Genomic DNA, 17,125 nt, shown 5'->3' on the forward strand with positions numbered 1-17,125 from the left:
GTTTCTCAGATTTAAGCTTTATGAAATGATTATAGGCATTCATTGGAATTAAGTTACCAATAAGTTTTTGACATCCTACTTTGTAAAGAACAAATGAATTTGAATACTCACTTGTCATAATTTCTCTAAGTTTTGGTTTATCATTTGTAGAAAACATTACAGATTGACATTTTGAAATTCCTGGAATTGATTGTTTTATTTCAGTCGCATAAAACTGTTCATAGTCTCGCACCCTCAACGTTTGAAATTAATCGGAAATATCAGCGTTTTTGGTCATTAAGCTATGTTCCAAAAACACTATTTTAAAAAGATCTTTATTGCGCGCGTTTTGGATAAGCTTTATATAATAGTTAGGCTTATCTACCTTTACAGTCTTGAGTTTTTTTTTTCTATCGGGGCAAAGCATAATGATGTTCCCTCTTTGATAGTGACACCGATAATCACTAGTTCATGTTAATTCGGTTAACTAAAACCATTGCTAGAACAAAAACAAACTGCATAATGAATGACATATGACATATATTGGAGAGCCAGGCCAGATGTTGACAGTGTTTGCAGTGAGAAAAAATTTGAAAAATAAATAATGGAATTTTGAAATAATTGTATACTGTAATATTTCTATAATTTTTTTTAAAGAAATGGGTGCATTGCTAACCACTAGACAACATGATGGGGTTGAAGAAATTGATGTTGTCTCAAATCATGCATATAAGTACCCACCTAGATCAGGTAAATTTAATACAATCACCTTGTATTTTTGTTATATATTTCATTTAAGGAAATTACTTTGGAAGCCACTTCATAATGGGCGGAGAAAGATTTGACACTCCACAGCCAGAAGCATATTTGTTTGGCGAGAATTCAGACTTGAATTTTCTTGGGAATAGACCTACTCCGGTAAGTATAATGGCAAGGTATATAAAACTCTGGTGATATTACTTATTCTTTCCCAAAAATGTTAATATTGTTTTGTCAAAATACTACAAGTTAACTGTGTTTGGTTTTTAAAATTCATAGTGGAGGAAGCAGATGCATATTCGATTTCACATGATCATGGAATTAACAGAAAAAATCAGACAAGGCTAATCTACTAATGCTGATCAAATATATTTCAAATGAACCATTGAATGAATTCACTGTTGAATGCTCTTTAGACATCGCTAAATGAACTTGATATTTAACTAACGTTCAATTTTAAATCACAAGTTGGCATTTGCTTTGTTTTGAAGACAAGTAGCCCTCATTTTTACATATCATCTTGCAAAATACTCCCCACTGAAGTTTTGCTCATTATCAATGATTATATTTGTAATTATATGCCGTGACTGTGCACATGTGCACGCTAATCTCAAAACAGCTTAACTGATTTGGATGCAAAACAACTATTTCCACATGAACATTGAAGTATGAAAAGTAAAATAGGAACTTCTGGCAAAGAGTAAATCCAAAACAAGTACTTCTCCCAAACGCCAGAACTGCAACACTCTTCTTGACGCGTGTTTCACCAACCAAATTGGCGTTTTTAGCAGATGAAGTAAACCACACAAAGGAAAAAGTCCTTTCGAAACAACTCTTTTCATATTAATATTGAATTACATGAAAAATACTTTTTCCATTCAGTCTGGTCTCCAAAATATTCGTTATGGATATTCTTTAAAAGAATTTTTTTGGGGACTCAATATTTCACACAGTATTTTTTTGTTTATAACCTTCCACAATCTGAAAAAATAAAAGTTGAATCAATAGAGAATCTGCTCAAATGTAGTAAAGGGCAAACTGAAAAGTTCCCTCAAAAAGTTACTGCGTACTATAAACTACTGAAATGTCCAATTAGTCAGTAACTTGTCTTATTCATCAATTTTGCCTACAAATTGAAAAATATAAATTGAAAAAATTAAATATTGATATCTAGCTTTCGTAAGTGGCTGGGGTTTTGGAAAACAATCCTTTTCCATTTTCGAAACCTGAAATTTGCTATGAAAATCTCACCTCAAATTGTGATAGTTTTAATTTCTTTTGACGCAAGCCAAAAGAATGAAATGTCCAGATATCACATGTGACAGTCTACATGAACACACATACCGGATGTTTTTTGAGAATTTAGTTCAGTTTAGGTTCATATTTCCTTTTTCAACCTCTTTTCTTAGTAATGGCAACCACTTGAGAAAGCTAAGTATCAATATTTGATTTTTTCAATTGATATTATTCAATTTGTAGGCAAAATTAATGAATATGACAAGTTGTTAACTAATTGGACTTTTCAGTAGTTTATATTAAATAGTAACTTTTCGGGGTGAACTTTTCAGTTTGCCCTTTTACTACAGTTCAGCCGATTCTCTATTGATTTACCTTTCATTTTTTCAGATTGTGTGAGGTTATAAACCCAAAAAAACAATATAAAAAAATCGTTATGGAATTAAAACGGATCTCATTCACAGGAAAATTATACATAAACAGAAGAACGTAAATATAAAATTCAACTTACAATGAAATCTCGCATTCTTAAGGTATGCTTGTCGAAATCTCAGAATTATTATTTTTGATAGTGTTATCTGAATCAAGATAGGTCTGAAGTTGTTTGGATCATCAGTGGAAGCACTAAGTGCTTCATCTCTGGCAGCTGCAGCAATAATTTTGCTGACAGGTAGTCATCGCCCAAAGAATTTTGTTTTTTATTTCAGTTGTAACTGTTATTGACTCATACTGAACCAGACTTTAATGGATCGAACACCTTTTTCAAATTATCCAGAGAGTTGACAATAGATTTTATTTTCGCAGTTAATATAGCTATTGCTATTGAGCAATAATGTTTAATCAATAAATCGAAATTTCTTTAATTTTATGCTTTATTTAGTTTTTTTGTCCATATATTGTTAATTATGGCCCACATTTCATTTTTCTTGGTTTAACCTATTATTGTAATGTTTTATTTGAAATGCAGGGGTATTTTCTGAAAGATTTCATGAAAAGTCCATTTTAACTTTGAAATTCCCTGGTGACGTGCTGGCAATATAGGTTTTTTGATGCATTTTTGATTCATTTAAATATCCACGGTTTTGGAGCGTTTTAATTAACTCTTGAAATAAATTCATCAGATCCTTTGCTCATGAATAAGGTTCCAATCAATTTTTTGACAGAAGTTATGAAATTATATATGTATCGAGATTGTTTGGCCGAAACAAATAACTTCATAATCTGAAAATCCAGGATTATTTCTTGGCGCAGATTCAAATTTAGCCTCAACATCACTTTCGTCAACCAGTTCTCTTACATCAACAATATTGCCATTGAAGGACTTATTTGACTTCGCTTGAGGAATTTTTTGTTGTTTTGTGAAAGATCGAATGCAAATGCTAGATCGAAATATTTTGTTTGCATTAACTTGCTTATTGGATTAATGCAGTTCAATATTTCATTTCAAATTACTATGAAACACAAAAACTTGAATGGTTTGATACAATTTAATAAACAAAAGGCTTGGTTTTTATGAATTCTTAGCAAAGCTTTGAATACATCTCATATATGAAATCTTGAAGGCTTTAAGGCCTCTATTCTTCTCTAGCATCTAGTGTCTCTCAAGTTAATCCCTGGACATGCTTTAAAACCACTGTCCACCAAAAAGTAGATACCGAAAAAAATACATATATATTTGAACCATATTGAAAAAAGTACCAAGGATGCTTTTGCCATATCGTTAAACGCCAGATTTAAATAGTGGATACAATATGGAGCGTAGAACGTTCGCGAAATCAAATTTTCAATTGTAGGATGCACTCCTGTTTTATCTTCACTCATATTGAACCTATTGTTATATCCCTGCCGTCCAGTATCCTGAACGATGGAAAAACAAAAAATATCATTTTCAAAATCAATAACAGTATAAAAACACCACAAAACATAATCATGGAAAATCTAAAAATCATTTGCAACATTTCAGTGAAGTTTCCAGGCATATACATTGATAAATAACCCTTTAAGTTGGACTAATCAGATAGACAACCTTTGCCATAAACTATCCTCGGTAACATACTCTGAGTTCTGACAAAAAAAATTACTTGAAGTAATTTCAGTATATTATGCGAATTTTTTACTCTGAATGAGTCGAGGGATAAACAATCATCTGGAGCTCAAGTCATGGGTTGAATAGAGTTTTCCTGTGTCAAAAAAAGAATTATCAGAATTATCTTCAATATAAATACAAGAGATTCCTGCAGAGGAACCTTTTAAGATTAACAAACTACTTACTGTGTCAGCGATATATATATATATATATATATATATATATATATATATATATATATATATATATATATATATATATATATATATATATATATATATATATATATATATATATATATATATATATATATATATATATATATCCAACTATCAATAGAGCTTCCGTACATTTACAATTTTCTATCAATCGGGCGTCCGGTTTCAATGAGGCGTCCATATATGGACGCCGAATTGTTTCACCATGCCAGGCAGTTCAGAGGTTCCCTATCTTCCATCTGACAAAATTTCAGATGGGCGCCTATTTATCAATTTCATTGTCAAAATTATATGTATTGGCGTATATTCTAGTTGAGTCTTTTTTATTTTGGTGGCGCTCGGGAGGTACGCGTATACTTGTGCCGTATATTTTTCATACATGTGAGCGATTATGAGGCGTCCATATAACTGACAACAATGCAATAGTTTTTGCGAGAGGGAAGTCTCAATGATTTGTTAGAAATATCGTTGATTTGGTATGTTTGTAGGTCGGCGCCGGTTTCATACACAGGGTGACAATTTGAAAACTTACAAGGTCTATCTCTGAGCAACCAAATAAAATATAAGAAATCGCTGAAAACAACTTTCATAATACAAAGGGAGAAACAAATGATGTGATGACTAACTTGTTTTTTCTCTCACACCCTTGCCCCCAGCCACCACAACTTCATATTTTTGAAAGGCAACCACCTACTTGTGATACATTATCTGAAAGCTCTTAAGATATGCTCTTCAATGGTACTCTTCAAAGCTACATTCGATGCAGTAAGTTTTGGTTCATCAAATAAAAGAATTCATTCAGAATAAATTTTATTTTCTATTATTAATTTAGTGAATTTTCAAAAACATGATTTTTACCATCGTAGCATTAATATTAAGACTTGAATATTTTACGCCTCTTCTATTTTTTTTTATTCGTCTCGATAATAGATAGGGATAGATAGGGAAGGAGAGTGGCACCTTGTTTTAGAGGTCTTTCGAATACCTTTACTACTCTGTCAACAGAAAATTTTTGTGACGATTAGTTTTCGAGATAATTTGAAGTTTTAAAGGTATTTGCATTGAGTTCAACTCTTTTTAAAATAAATCAAATTGTTTTTAAGGTGCAAGTTACGTTCAGAACTCTCATAAAAAAAATAAATTTTTGCTTTTTATGACAACCTGCTAATACGTGTCCATTTGATGTCGAATTATTTGTTTATTACGAGGAGATTTCTCCGGGGGATGGGGTTGGTTACCACCATTACATTTTAGGTAAATTGAGTGGCACCTACTTATGAAGGTTGAATTGCCTCTTCAAGAAGTTGTTAATAAGAATCGCCGGTTGAATTTCCATCAATGAAAAATGAACCTATAATATGATTGCCTAATATTCCGGCCCAGATATTCAACTTTTGGGGATGTTGGGTATGTATTTCTGCGTATTGTCTTGGGTTTTCATCCGACCAATAACGGCAATTGTAACGGTTCACGCAACCATTTGAATAAAATGAGCTTTCGTCCGAATAACAGATGTTATAAAGCAGTTCGGGATTTTGCATTAATATTTCACTCATGCCCTCACAAAACTCCTGTCTTCGGTCAAAATCATCCTCATTGAGTTCACGAACAAGTTTAATTTTGTAAGGATGGTATTTGTGGTTTTTAAGGATTCTCCATGCGATCATATGGCTTATTCCTGCCATTGCGGATAAACCTCTGGTACTTAACCTGGGATTGGCGATGACTTGACCAAACACTACAATCGCATTATCGTCATTCACTACCCTTCTCTGAACATCACTTTTTTCATTTAAAACCGAACCTGTCTCCCTGAATTTTGTGACCAAATCCAGAACGTGATTTCTGCTTAGGTGTTTACCAGGTTTTTGCTCGTTAAATAAAATTGATGTTTTATTAGCATTTTGGTCGTTGCCAAAAAATGAAGCAATAACTGAAACCCTTTCGGCAGTAGTGAAAGAAATGTTTAAACAAATAACAATACACGACCCGTTTCAACAAAACAATCGAACGTTGTTATTTAACAAAAAATTGATAAGAAGAACTGCTTAAAATTTTTTTTATTTAGGCATACAAGTTACCGAGTGGTCTGTCTAATGTATTATCAACATGGCAATTTTAACTTCAAATTATCTCGAAAACTAATCGTTACAAAAATTTTCTTTTAACAGAGTTGTGAAGGTATTCGAAAGACCTTTAAAACAAGGTGCCACTCGACCTACTTTCCCCATCTAAATAAAGGTCGTCGGACGCACCTCTCTGAGGGGGTGCGTACTACAAAAAATCTGATTAGTCTGAAAGGTGTCCCCCTTCAATTAGAAATCGACGTGTCCGAGCTTTTTTGAAAATCTTACTTTTTATATTCAAAAACGGCTCTGTTAGGTTTTCGTTGTTACACACTGTATATAGAAGAAAATGTAAATGGCGAAATGTATGATCACATGCTAGAAAGATCTATCGAACCTCGGATAGTTCATGAATTAGAGAATCACAGAGACATACACGGCAATTTATCTTTGAAAGAAAATGTATTACATTTTCAACAGAATGGGGAACCTTATTATTTTGTAGTTCCAGTTATTCAATGGTTAGATAATAATTATGCTGATCAATGTATTGGAAGAAGAGATTCTACTGAATGGCCTCTCACATCCCTGGACCTATCTCCTCTAGATTTTTTCCTCTGGGCCACTTACTTAAAATAGGTTGTTTTAAAGACGACGCAATCTGATTCAATAAAGCCACTGAAGGAAAGAATAATCCAAGAATGCTGAGCTATTTTCAGAGAAACATTTGCCAATGTTTCGGAATGACTTTCGGAAATGAAAATTGCGAAAGTTATAAACAATTTAGTGAAAAATAAAAAATGGGTCCAGTTTTTTGGAAATATCTCAAAAACTAATTGGAATTTTCAAAATCGAAAAAAAAAAATTCGAAAAGAGGAAGAAATTTCCTATCGAAAAGTCCTGACTACCGGAACTGTAGGACCAATATTTATAATTTTCCCGGAGCTCTGAAATAGAGCTCTAAATCGGGTGTTTAGCCGCGTGTAGGCCGTGCGTGTTTAGGTTAATTTTACAAAAAAAAATTTATAGCATATAAAATATATAAATTGAGGAATGAAAAAATTCAGTCATATACTCAAAAGATAAATTAACAGTAATCTGTCGGTAAAAAATTTTTAATGCAATTATTAGATTTATTATGCTATTGTTAATTAACAATTTTTTATCACTCGATTATCATTATTGCAAGTGTGATATTTTTCAAACTAAAAGTGTGGAATTTTTTTCCTTCCATAGAGTTATGATTATAACGGTTAGGAATTGATTTACTTCCAAAATATTGAAAAATTATTATTTTTCAGTTATTTATTAACCATTTACTGCATTTTTGAATTGAAAAGTTTATTAAATAATCGAAGAACAATTTTTTTTTTTGATTATTATTATTAGTATATTTTTTTTTCAAATCAGAAGCTACATAAAAATATTTTTTTCATCACCTATTGTTTAAAAATTTGTTATAAACGAATGTGTTTATAACATATTTGAATTTATTTTGGATCCTAATCTTTAATAAAAATTATGATTAAAAAAAAATAGCGTTTCTTGAAAAATTGTGTGCAATGCAAAAAACCGCATTTGTTAATTTACAATTTTTTTACCACTAATTGTCAATATTTCAAAAAAAAAATTTGTAAAAAATTAGAATAATTCGAATGAATAATTTTATAAAAAAAATCAAACTTCAGCTGAATATATTCTTTTATTAATGGAGAAAAAATGAGTCTAGCGATTTTTCATTGTATCTCCATTAGTTTAATGAATATAATAATTTAAATGATGAAAAAATAGATTGATTATAGAGCGCCAAAATTTATAAAATTCGATAAAAAATTAAAAAAATTAAAAAAAAAATACAGGGTTGTTTTTCATTCATTAATTGCAACAAGAACAAAAATGAAATGAAAAAATTCATTTGTTTATTACAAATTGTTTATTTATAAAACAATGAAAAATTTTAAAAATTTTAATTTTTTTTTGTTCCAAATAATTGAAAACATTTAAAAACATTAAAAAAAAAATTGTCAACTAGTGGTGAAAATAAAAATATTAACAATAGCGTAATAAATCGAATAATTGCAATAAACATTTTCACCGACAGATTATTGTTAATTTAGCATTTGAGTATCTGCCTGAATTCTTTCATTCCTTGATTTATAAATTTTATATGCCAAATTTTTTTTTTGTAAAAACGGCCCAAACAGGCACGTTTCACGGCGGCCAAACATCCGATTACGATCTCATTTTCAGGGCTTCGGGAAAATTATAAATATTGGTCATACAGTTCCGGGAGTTAAGACTTTATTATAGAAAATTTCTTCCTATTTTCGAATTTGAAAATCTCAATTAGTTTTGAAATAACTAAACCCGTTTTTTATTTTTCACTAAATTGTTTATAACTTTTGCTATTTTCATTTCCGAAAGTTGTCCGTTCCCAAAAACTTTCTAGACGCTATTCCGAATCGAATGACACCTCAACCATAATTTTCGGAGACTGCTGAAGAAGAAAAAAGCACTTCTTGATCAGACTAGTCAAGTTCGAACATAGCTGAACAATCTTACAACAGCTACAGATTGGGGATGAGAAAAAATTGAGACTCTCTTTTTGTCCATGAAAACACCAGAATCATTGGCAGGTTTAGAATTACTGAAACTAGTTCATTGTAGTTGCATAGTAGGTATCTAACTGCAGTAAAACTTAAAGCAGTAGAAAAACAGTGATGAGTGCATCCGATGTTGTTGGGATGATGACAATTTCAACTTCGAGTACGGCATGATTGTTGATCAACAAAATACTAACCATCCAGTATATCGAAAACTGATTCAGGCATTCTACGTATCAAACTCAGATACTAACTCTGACGGTTAAGAATGCGTTAATAATAAATTGTTTTGGTAATAAATGATAAAATTAATTATGAAAAATGTTTCTGTCAATTTGTAGAGAAATGTCAATTATGATTTTCAAAATAGAAAACATTCTCCGAATAATCATTTGAACATTCGAGATATATAAAAAAACGTTCATAAACAATTAAAAATCGTATTTTTTTCTGAATATCATATTATGAAGATAAAAATTTTTTGAATTCCCATACGGTCATACACAATTTATAAACAAATTGCGCTAAAACAGTTTGTTCAACTTACCGAATGTCTTTATTTGATACAGAAACAGGATATAATGATAAATATATAGAAAAATTAAAACAATATGTTATGTTACTAAAAAAAATCATAATGAACAAAATATAATGTTTTTGAACTTTTATAATGTGATCTTGTGGAGCACATTGATAAAAAGAGATTCACGTTCATTACAAGACCAAACACGACTATGATACGATATTTCATCATGGAATCCTAGTGCCTATCTTCCGGCTCCATCATCAGATCAGCTCCAGAGTACCTACCATATTGTCATCAAAATCACATAAAACTGCCAATTTTCATAACGCTACGATCTTTAAAAGATGGTTAAATTAGTTTTCTTAGATTTGACTACATAGTTACATACATACATACAGGTCGACCTAATAAAAGCGTATTAAAAACGAAAAACTCTAGAAAAAATTAAAAAATATTTAGGTCAGTCCTTAAAGAAATATTGAAAAATGCATGACTCGAAAAATCGTATACCATACACGGAAATGAATCTTGACAGGTCTTGATGCCTTCTAGATGGCTATCCTGTGTAGTGTGTATCAGCCAAATGGAATAAATATGACACTGAGTAAATATGACTGTGCTCAACAAAACACTCAGGCACGTCCAATTTTCAACAACCAAATTTTTCAATGCTCAATAACTCAGTTAACGGGAACAACAACTCGACCACGAACTCGGGCTTTGCAACCGTTACCACATCGCCTCTGATAATGTATACCGCAGTAGTAGACGAAACGTCAGGCATAAAAACCTGCAAACCACGCAAACGCTGAAAACAGATTTTACACTGTCATCTACGGCCGTGAATATTTACATTCTTTGGTAATTCATATTATTTATCCTATCGTCTGTCATTTTGGCGTCTTCAACTAGTTTGAATACTTTGAATTCTTGCTGTTTTCTAATGGAAATATACAATGAACTTTTTGTAATTAAAGTTGAACTTTCAATAATCACACCATGCATGTGTCGGTTTCACTTCTCCTATCATTATATTCGGCTCGCTTAAATATCATACAGTGTTAAAATGGAAATATGCCAACCAAGACAAAAATTATCGAATGATATTGAAAATTTCGTTATGGAATAAACTTTTCATGATCAGTCAATATCACTTGGTACCTATGTAAAAATGAAATACATACCGGCTACCTGAAATCCATACGCAATTTGTCGTTGGCACAACGCTTGTTGAAAAACAGATGTGAAGAAATTAAAACCCACTTGCTGCCTACATTTAATGCGGTAAATATTGGCAACGTTGTAAGGATTCCCAATAATCTATTTCATGTATGAAAATATACTTATTGGACTCCCTATTATCAATCAGATGTCTGATGATGGTGTATACTGAGGAGTTCTTATGAATGTTTGACGGACGGACGCTCTACTATCGAATCAATAGTGAACTCAATTTTTTTATGGTGGTAAAAATGTCATGCCAGCCTACAGAAATCAGTTTTCTAGTACTTACCATGAAATATATTCGGTAAATTCTTCAAATTATGATGGACGCCCTATCAGCGCATTCAATGTATGGATGCCATATTGATATCGGGATGTATATATATATATATATATATATATATATATATATATATATATATATATATATATATATAAACATTTTAAAATGTTTGTAATCGTGTTTGAAACTTGAAGCTATTCATTTTGATGTTTTATTTTTACATTTATATATACAAATATTTTTACAATTTTTCTGTTGACTTGAAGTATTTTTCAGACAAAAATATTCTGCCACTCCTGCCTGTTTAATCTGTTTCAAAATCTGTTTTTCCGTGAACCAGCTGTCGCAGCCCTACGAACGACAACCCTCGGAGGTCGAAACTTGTGCGAGCTAAGGATTAATGAGGTCTTACCTTTTAACGTGTGATTCCTAACACGGGTTGGGCGATAGCAAGTGAAAATCGATCGTTCATACTGGGGCTTGAACCACCGACCAACACGGCAGTCAATTCGAGTGAGTGAACAAAGCACCCACGTCGAACCGCCTGGCTACCGACCGACATATTTTGAGAAAAAGGTTAAAGATGATTTCAATTGACTACGTTTTTCTTAAGAACATTTAATTCCTCAGCTATTCCTCAGTCATAAATAACATAGGAGTTATAGTTTTCAAGGATAAGCCAAGTGAATGGAATACTCTCGCCCTCGTTTTCCGTTGATGCCTCGCTAAAACCGCTTCTTCGGGTCCTTGTTTGTGCTGCGTCGAATGCTAGCCCTTTGGTTTCGATCATCGATGATGATCTATTTCTCCATCTTCATATAAAAAAAAGTGGGAATATTTCAATGAATGGAAGAAAGTAATTATTTTTAGACTGAACTCTTTTTGCATCTTTGTGAAGAGTTCATTTTGAAAATAATTACTATCTTCCTTTCTTTGGAAGATTCCCACATTTTTTTGGAGAAGTAGAAAGCCAAATTCTTTCCCATGAAAAAGATTCTTGTACATTTTTCTACAAATGATTATATATTTTTTACTTTTTTTCTTTGCGTTGCAAAATACTTAACAGATTGAAATGAATTTTTGCGGAATAAAGAATTTTGTTAAATTAAAAATGTATGTCTAACTACCGTATAGAAGTAAACACAAGTAAGTTCACTCTCCGCCATATTTGGGTCAAGATTCCCCACCTCGAATTTTATGCTCAGCCAACCTACAGCTCAACCGACTGAATCTGATGGGTTTACCAAAGGTGCCAAGTTGAGGCATGGAATATTATTACAGATTGAGTCGTTGTAAGTGGTGGTTTTGTATTTGTATTTGTGAAAAATCCGTGTCTAGTTTCAAAATGAACAAGTGTCGAGCTGTGGGTTGCTGTAATTTGCAGGGTGATGTCGACATTATTTTTTTTTAGATTTACAATTGACGAAAAAATGTGTGTAAGATTGAAGGAATGAACATATAACGAAAATCATAAAATAAATTGTTATATACCATATATATGCAGATTTTTTTTATGAAATTAATTTGATGAAATTGAACTTTACGAATAGTATATGCCTCACAAGTAATGATATAAAATGACAAAACAATCGGAGTTCCACTGGAAATCCATGAAGGAAAATTATTGTTGAACCAAATTTTTTGATTTGGCTAGTATGTATATGTAGGAAGAATATTACTTCCACTGAAATCTGCAAAACCAAAGTATCAAATGTATATTCAAATAGGTAACCTTTTTTGGAGCCTACTGTTGCATACTTTGTTACCAATTCATCCACATCAATACCGGATATAAAAAGTATTCTGATTGAAGCTGTTGAGCAATTATCAAAAATTGGATTGAGAGTTAGGGGTATCATTTCAGATTTAGGTTTTAATTTTGCCAGAGACGATGTCAAAGTGACTGTAGAGCAGCCATATTTCTTTGTTGATGAGAAAAAATATTTTACTTTTTTGATACTCCTCATCTGGTGAAATGTAGCAGAAACCATTTTTTCAATGACTTTTTGAAATTTAATGAATTTACAACAAACAAAAGTCATCTTGGACAACTTTACAACTTGGATAACTTTACAACTTGGATAAGGAAAAGCAATAGACTAGCACCCAAACTTACTGATTTTCATTCATTTTCAACTAACTTTCAAAGGATGAAGGTTAAATTAGCCAGTCAAGTTTTCAGTCATTCGGTAGCTACAGCGAAGAATACTTATGCCAGTGTTTGATGACTGCATGATGACAGTCATCGGACAGCAAGCCATGATGGTTAAACATTTGAAGAAGTTAGCCACTCGCGCCAGCGAAACGTCAGGAAGAAATTCCAAAAATCCACGGCTTTCAAACTCGAGCAATGACACTGAATTCCTAAACAGTTCACAATCATATGAGATATTTACTGTGAGATCCTCGTAGCAATGATTAAGTCAGATCATGGTCACATATTTTTTGATCGAACCACGTGCAGAGGTTTAAAAAAATCTGTGTACGAGGTGTACGATAGCTCTTAGCCTACACCCTCCTGCCCCGCCACATGCCAGCAAAAAATAAAATTTCGACCCGACAATCAAAGACGCCGACCTGGAGTGAATTTACTTGTGTTTACTTCTATTTGGTGGCCTAACAAATATTATTTCACGATACTACTTTTCACAATAGTTAAGTGATTTCACATGGTATTCCCAATGCTTTCTTTGTGGGCAGATGTTATTTGACAAGTCTATCCACTATCATAAAAGGCAGATAAATATCTCAAAAAAAATCAACATTCCTAGTAAAAATGAAAGATTAGTAATAGTATGACGAATGTCGAGTATTTTTGACAAACGTTTTTGCATATTAAAGTTTCCAATCACCAGGGTTTCTTACATTATTTTTTGTTTTGAATACTTTAATTTAATATTCCTGGTTTTAGTTTCCTTATCCACCCCCTCAACCTAATGAACCTACCAAAACACTGAAGAGCTTGGTGAATATTAGAAAAGAATCTCTTAGATTTGTGAGATCTACTAATGAGTATAGCAAATTAAATATGGAGAAATGTGGATACAAAGATGTTGAGCTGGGAACTAACACTACGTTTAACATAGAATTCACATTTGACTGTGATGTTGGATGTGCTATCACAATATATTACTTTTGTTCAGAAGAATTCACTTCCAATGGAGTATCGTGAGTATACTGAATTTTAAAGTTGTAATTAGTGTCCGACCGAAACTGGTTTCTACGACCGAAACCGAAAACAGGTTTTTACGACCGAAACCGAAACTTCCTTACAAGGATTATGTTTTGATGGAAAAATAAAGAAAACATTATAACAATCAGTCAGTTTTAATTTTTTCATCTTTAAATCACAACGTTATGCAGTCTTCGACATTTTTACTTATTGATAATCAACATAACAAACCCTTATTTAAGAAAAAATATTAATTGCACCTTGAAAATACTTAAAATAGGTGAGGTGTTTATTTGAGTAGGTGTAGATCATTCTTTTGAATATGATTGATGGTTTTTCAAAAAGATCAAACATAAGATTACTTATTTAAGTTCTTACCTAATATCACAATAGGTACCTAAATTTTATGTAATAAACAAAGTAAATCACAAAGTAAGTCAGGACATGATTAGATTAGATTAGATTGGATTTTTTATTGGTCAAGTCATTACACCTTAGTGCTATGACAATTCAATAATATATAAAATAAATGTAAATTACAATAATTACCGAAAAAGAGTAGGTAGTACATAAACATTGTATATGATACGAGCACAAAATAAAGTTAATAAATATATAAATGTAAAAATAAAAATGTGAAAATACAGATACATAGACACAGTACCTATGTTGACGATAGTCACTCAGCTGAAGTCAGACGCATCATAGTAAGCATTCTCTGAGAGATCTTTTTCAGTTTCCGTTTGAAATTAGCGAGGGTTGCATTTTTCATTGATTGGGGCAGTGAGTTGTACAATGATATGTATGAGTTACATCTCTTTGTTATTTCTAGTCTTTGGTTTGGTGCTCTAATATTATACTTGTTCCTAATATTATAAGAATGGTTGTTTCCGTTTGTAGTAAACTTTTGTAAATTTTCTTGAATGTATCAAATTGTTGTATATTACACATGATGCCAGAGTTAATATATTAAACTTAATAAACCAATTCCTACAGCTCTCCATTTGACCTATTCCAGCTAAAGATTTGGTTGCTCTTTTTTGAATTTTAAATATCCTCGAGATATGAACAGATGTGCCCCAGTTTATCAATCCATAAATTAAGGAACTATGAAACATTGCATGATAAGCGGTATGGGCAGCTTATTATGCAATGTTTCATAGTTCCTTAATTTATGGATTGATAAACTTGATTGATTAGGCACGTGGACGCGGAAAAATGTCTTCGTCGCTTGTATGAAATTCAACGCGCCGAACATGACCGATTACAGCGCAGGAACTCCCGAATGCAGTTTCGGTTTCGGTCTCAATTTCGCCAGGTTTGCCGCCGAAACCGAAACTAAACCGAAACCCGTTTTTTTTTTTTGCCGAAACTCAACCGAAACTGAACTTTCGGTCGGACACTAGTTGTAATGTATGTTTATTTTTTTCTTAACATTGTTGAATAACTACAAAAAAAATCTGCTACTATAAAAGTGAGTTATTGAAAAAATAAAATTGGGTGTTTTATCTAAAATAGTTTTCACTGCACTGATTGTCATCAAATTAAATGTTATTCAAAATTGTCCAAAACTATTATTGAGTAAAAAAATAAAAAACTATTCATTTTCATATTTAATACACTACCTTGAATCTAATAAAGCATATAAGCAGTTGTCAGCAATTCCCTAATAGTGGTGGGCTCCAATTCTTCAATGAGAAGAGGCACAAAATTACCTTTTTATTGATTCCTTACTTGGGTTACTCAAAACTGTGCTTTTTTGTCCAAGAATTTGTCCTTATTGACAAAGCAATGAGTGCAATAACTTGTGGTACAATCCATAGTGTCATATATATATAAATTAAATGTAAATATGTATAGATAAAATGTAAGTGTATAATTCAAAATATTATATAAAATTTAAAAATTGAAATAATTTTGTATTTTCATTAAAAGGAAGGTTAAAGACACGGAAACACTGAGTTCATTACATTACAAATCAGTAAGGTTGGGTTAGATCGTTATGACCCAAAATAATAACACAGTATGACTGTTTTATTGAGATCAGAAATTTTTATTATAGTATTCCTGCAGGTGGTAGTATGCTTTTGGGATGAGTAAGTCTTTTACTGCCTTTCTAAGTGATAAATATTTTTCAATTCTTTTGAATATTTCGGTAGGTGGTTATATATTTGTTTACTTTCATATATAACTGAATTTTGTGTAAGTTGTTTTTGGTATTGACATGCTAAGATTGTTGCTTCGGGTGGTTACGTAAGTGCGAGTCAAATTAATGGTTGAAGCATTTACTGGAAGTTTTAATCCTTTGTTTTCTGCCAGTGATCAATTTTTGTAGCCATATAATAACAATTCATGTTCATTACAATACATGTGTTTCCTGACGTTTTTATTATCATCACTGCATGGTCATACAATTCACGGTCAGGGCTACTTCAAAAAAAGTAAGAACCAATATTTTTTTGGTCTAGAACTCAAAGCTATACATAAATTCCACATATCGGAAGAACATGTAATATACCAAGTAACAAACAGAAAAAAATGTCAAAATACTCTTAACCATCTACATCGTTCATGATATCTCATTAAATGTTCAAATTGCCGTCTCCCTAAGCACATAGTTTTCTAGCATTAGCGGAGTTATAGCCATTCAAATCCCTTCTTTTTGCCAAAAGTTGAGGCGAATACCTTGTCTTTATTGAAGCCCCACAGTGAATAGTCCAGCCGGGTCAGGTCAGGTGCACGTGGTGGCCATTTAATATGACCATTGTTTCCTATCCATCGTCCTGGCACAGTCGTATTGAGAAATGTGGCGATGTGGCAGAACTCCATCATGTTTGACATACTGATATTTTCTCAGATTATTCAAAGGCTGATCTTCCAAAAACTCAATTAGGGTTTCTGACAATTATTTCAAAAATAATTTCTCCGTAAAAGATGTCTCAAAAAAGTAGGGACCTATAATTTTGGTGTTTA

At 32.0% G+C, this 17,125-nt stretch overlaps 1 protein-coding gene across 1 annotated transcript in view; it reads left to right on the plus strand.

Annotated features, from left to right (window-relative positions):
* The first annotated feature begins 510 nt into the window (after window positions 1–510).
* Window positions 511–17,125, plus strand: part of Mrgn1 (Mahogunin ring finger 1) — a 30,834-nt gene continuing 14,219 nt past the window's right edge. Inside the window, exons 1-3 of the mRNA XM_074183804.1 lie at window positions 511–729; window positions 779–897; window positions 13,892–14,148. Of these exons, the coding sequence (XP_074039905.1) occupies window positions 639–729; window positions 779–897; window positions 13,892–14,148 (467 nt within the window). The 5' untranslated portion in view covers window positions 511–638. The remainder of the gene's footprint in view (window positions 730–778; window positions 898–13,891; window positions 14,149–17,125) is intronic.

Source organism: Leptinotarsa decemlineata, unplaced genomic scaffold, assembly GCF_025532065.1.
Source record: "Leptinotarsa decemlineata unplaced genomic scaffold, Ldec_3_MD MMD2_tig00026345_RagTag_RagTag, whole genome shotgun sequence".
Taxonomy (NCBI): Eukaryota; Metazoa; Arthropoda; class Insecta; order Coleoptera; family Chrysomelidae; genus Leptinotarsa; species Leptinotarsa decemlineata.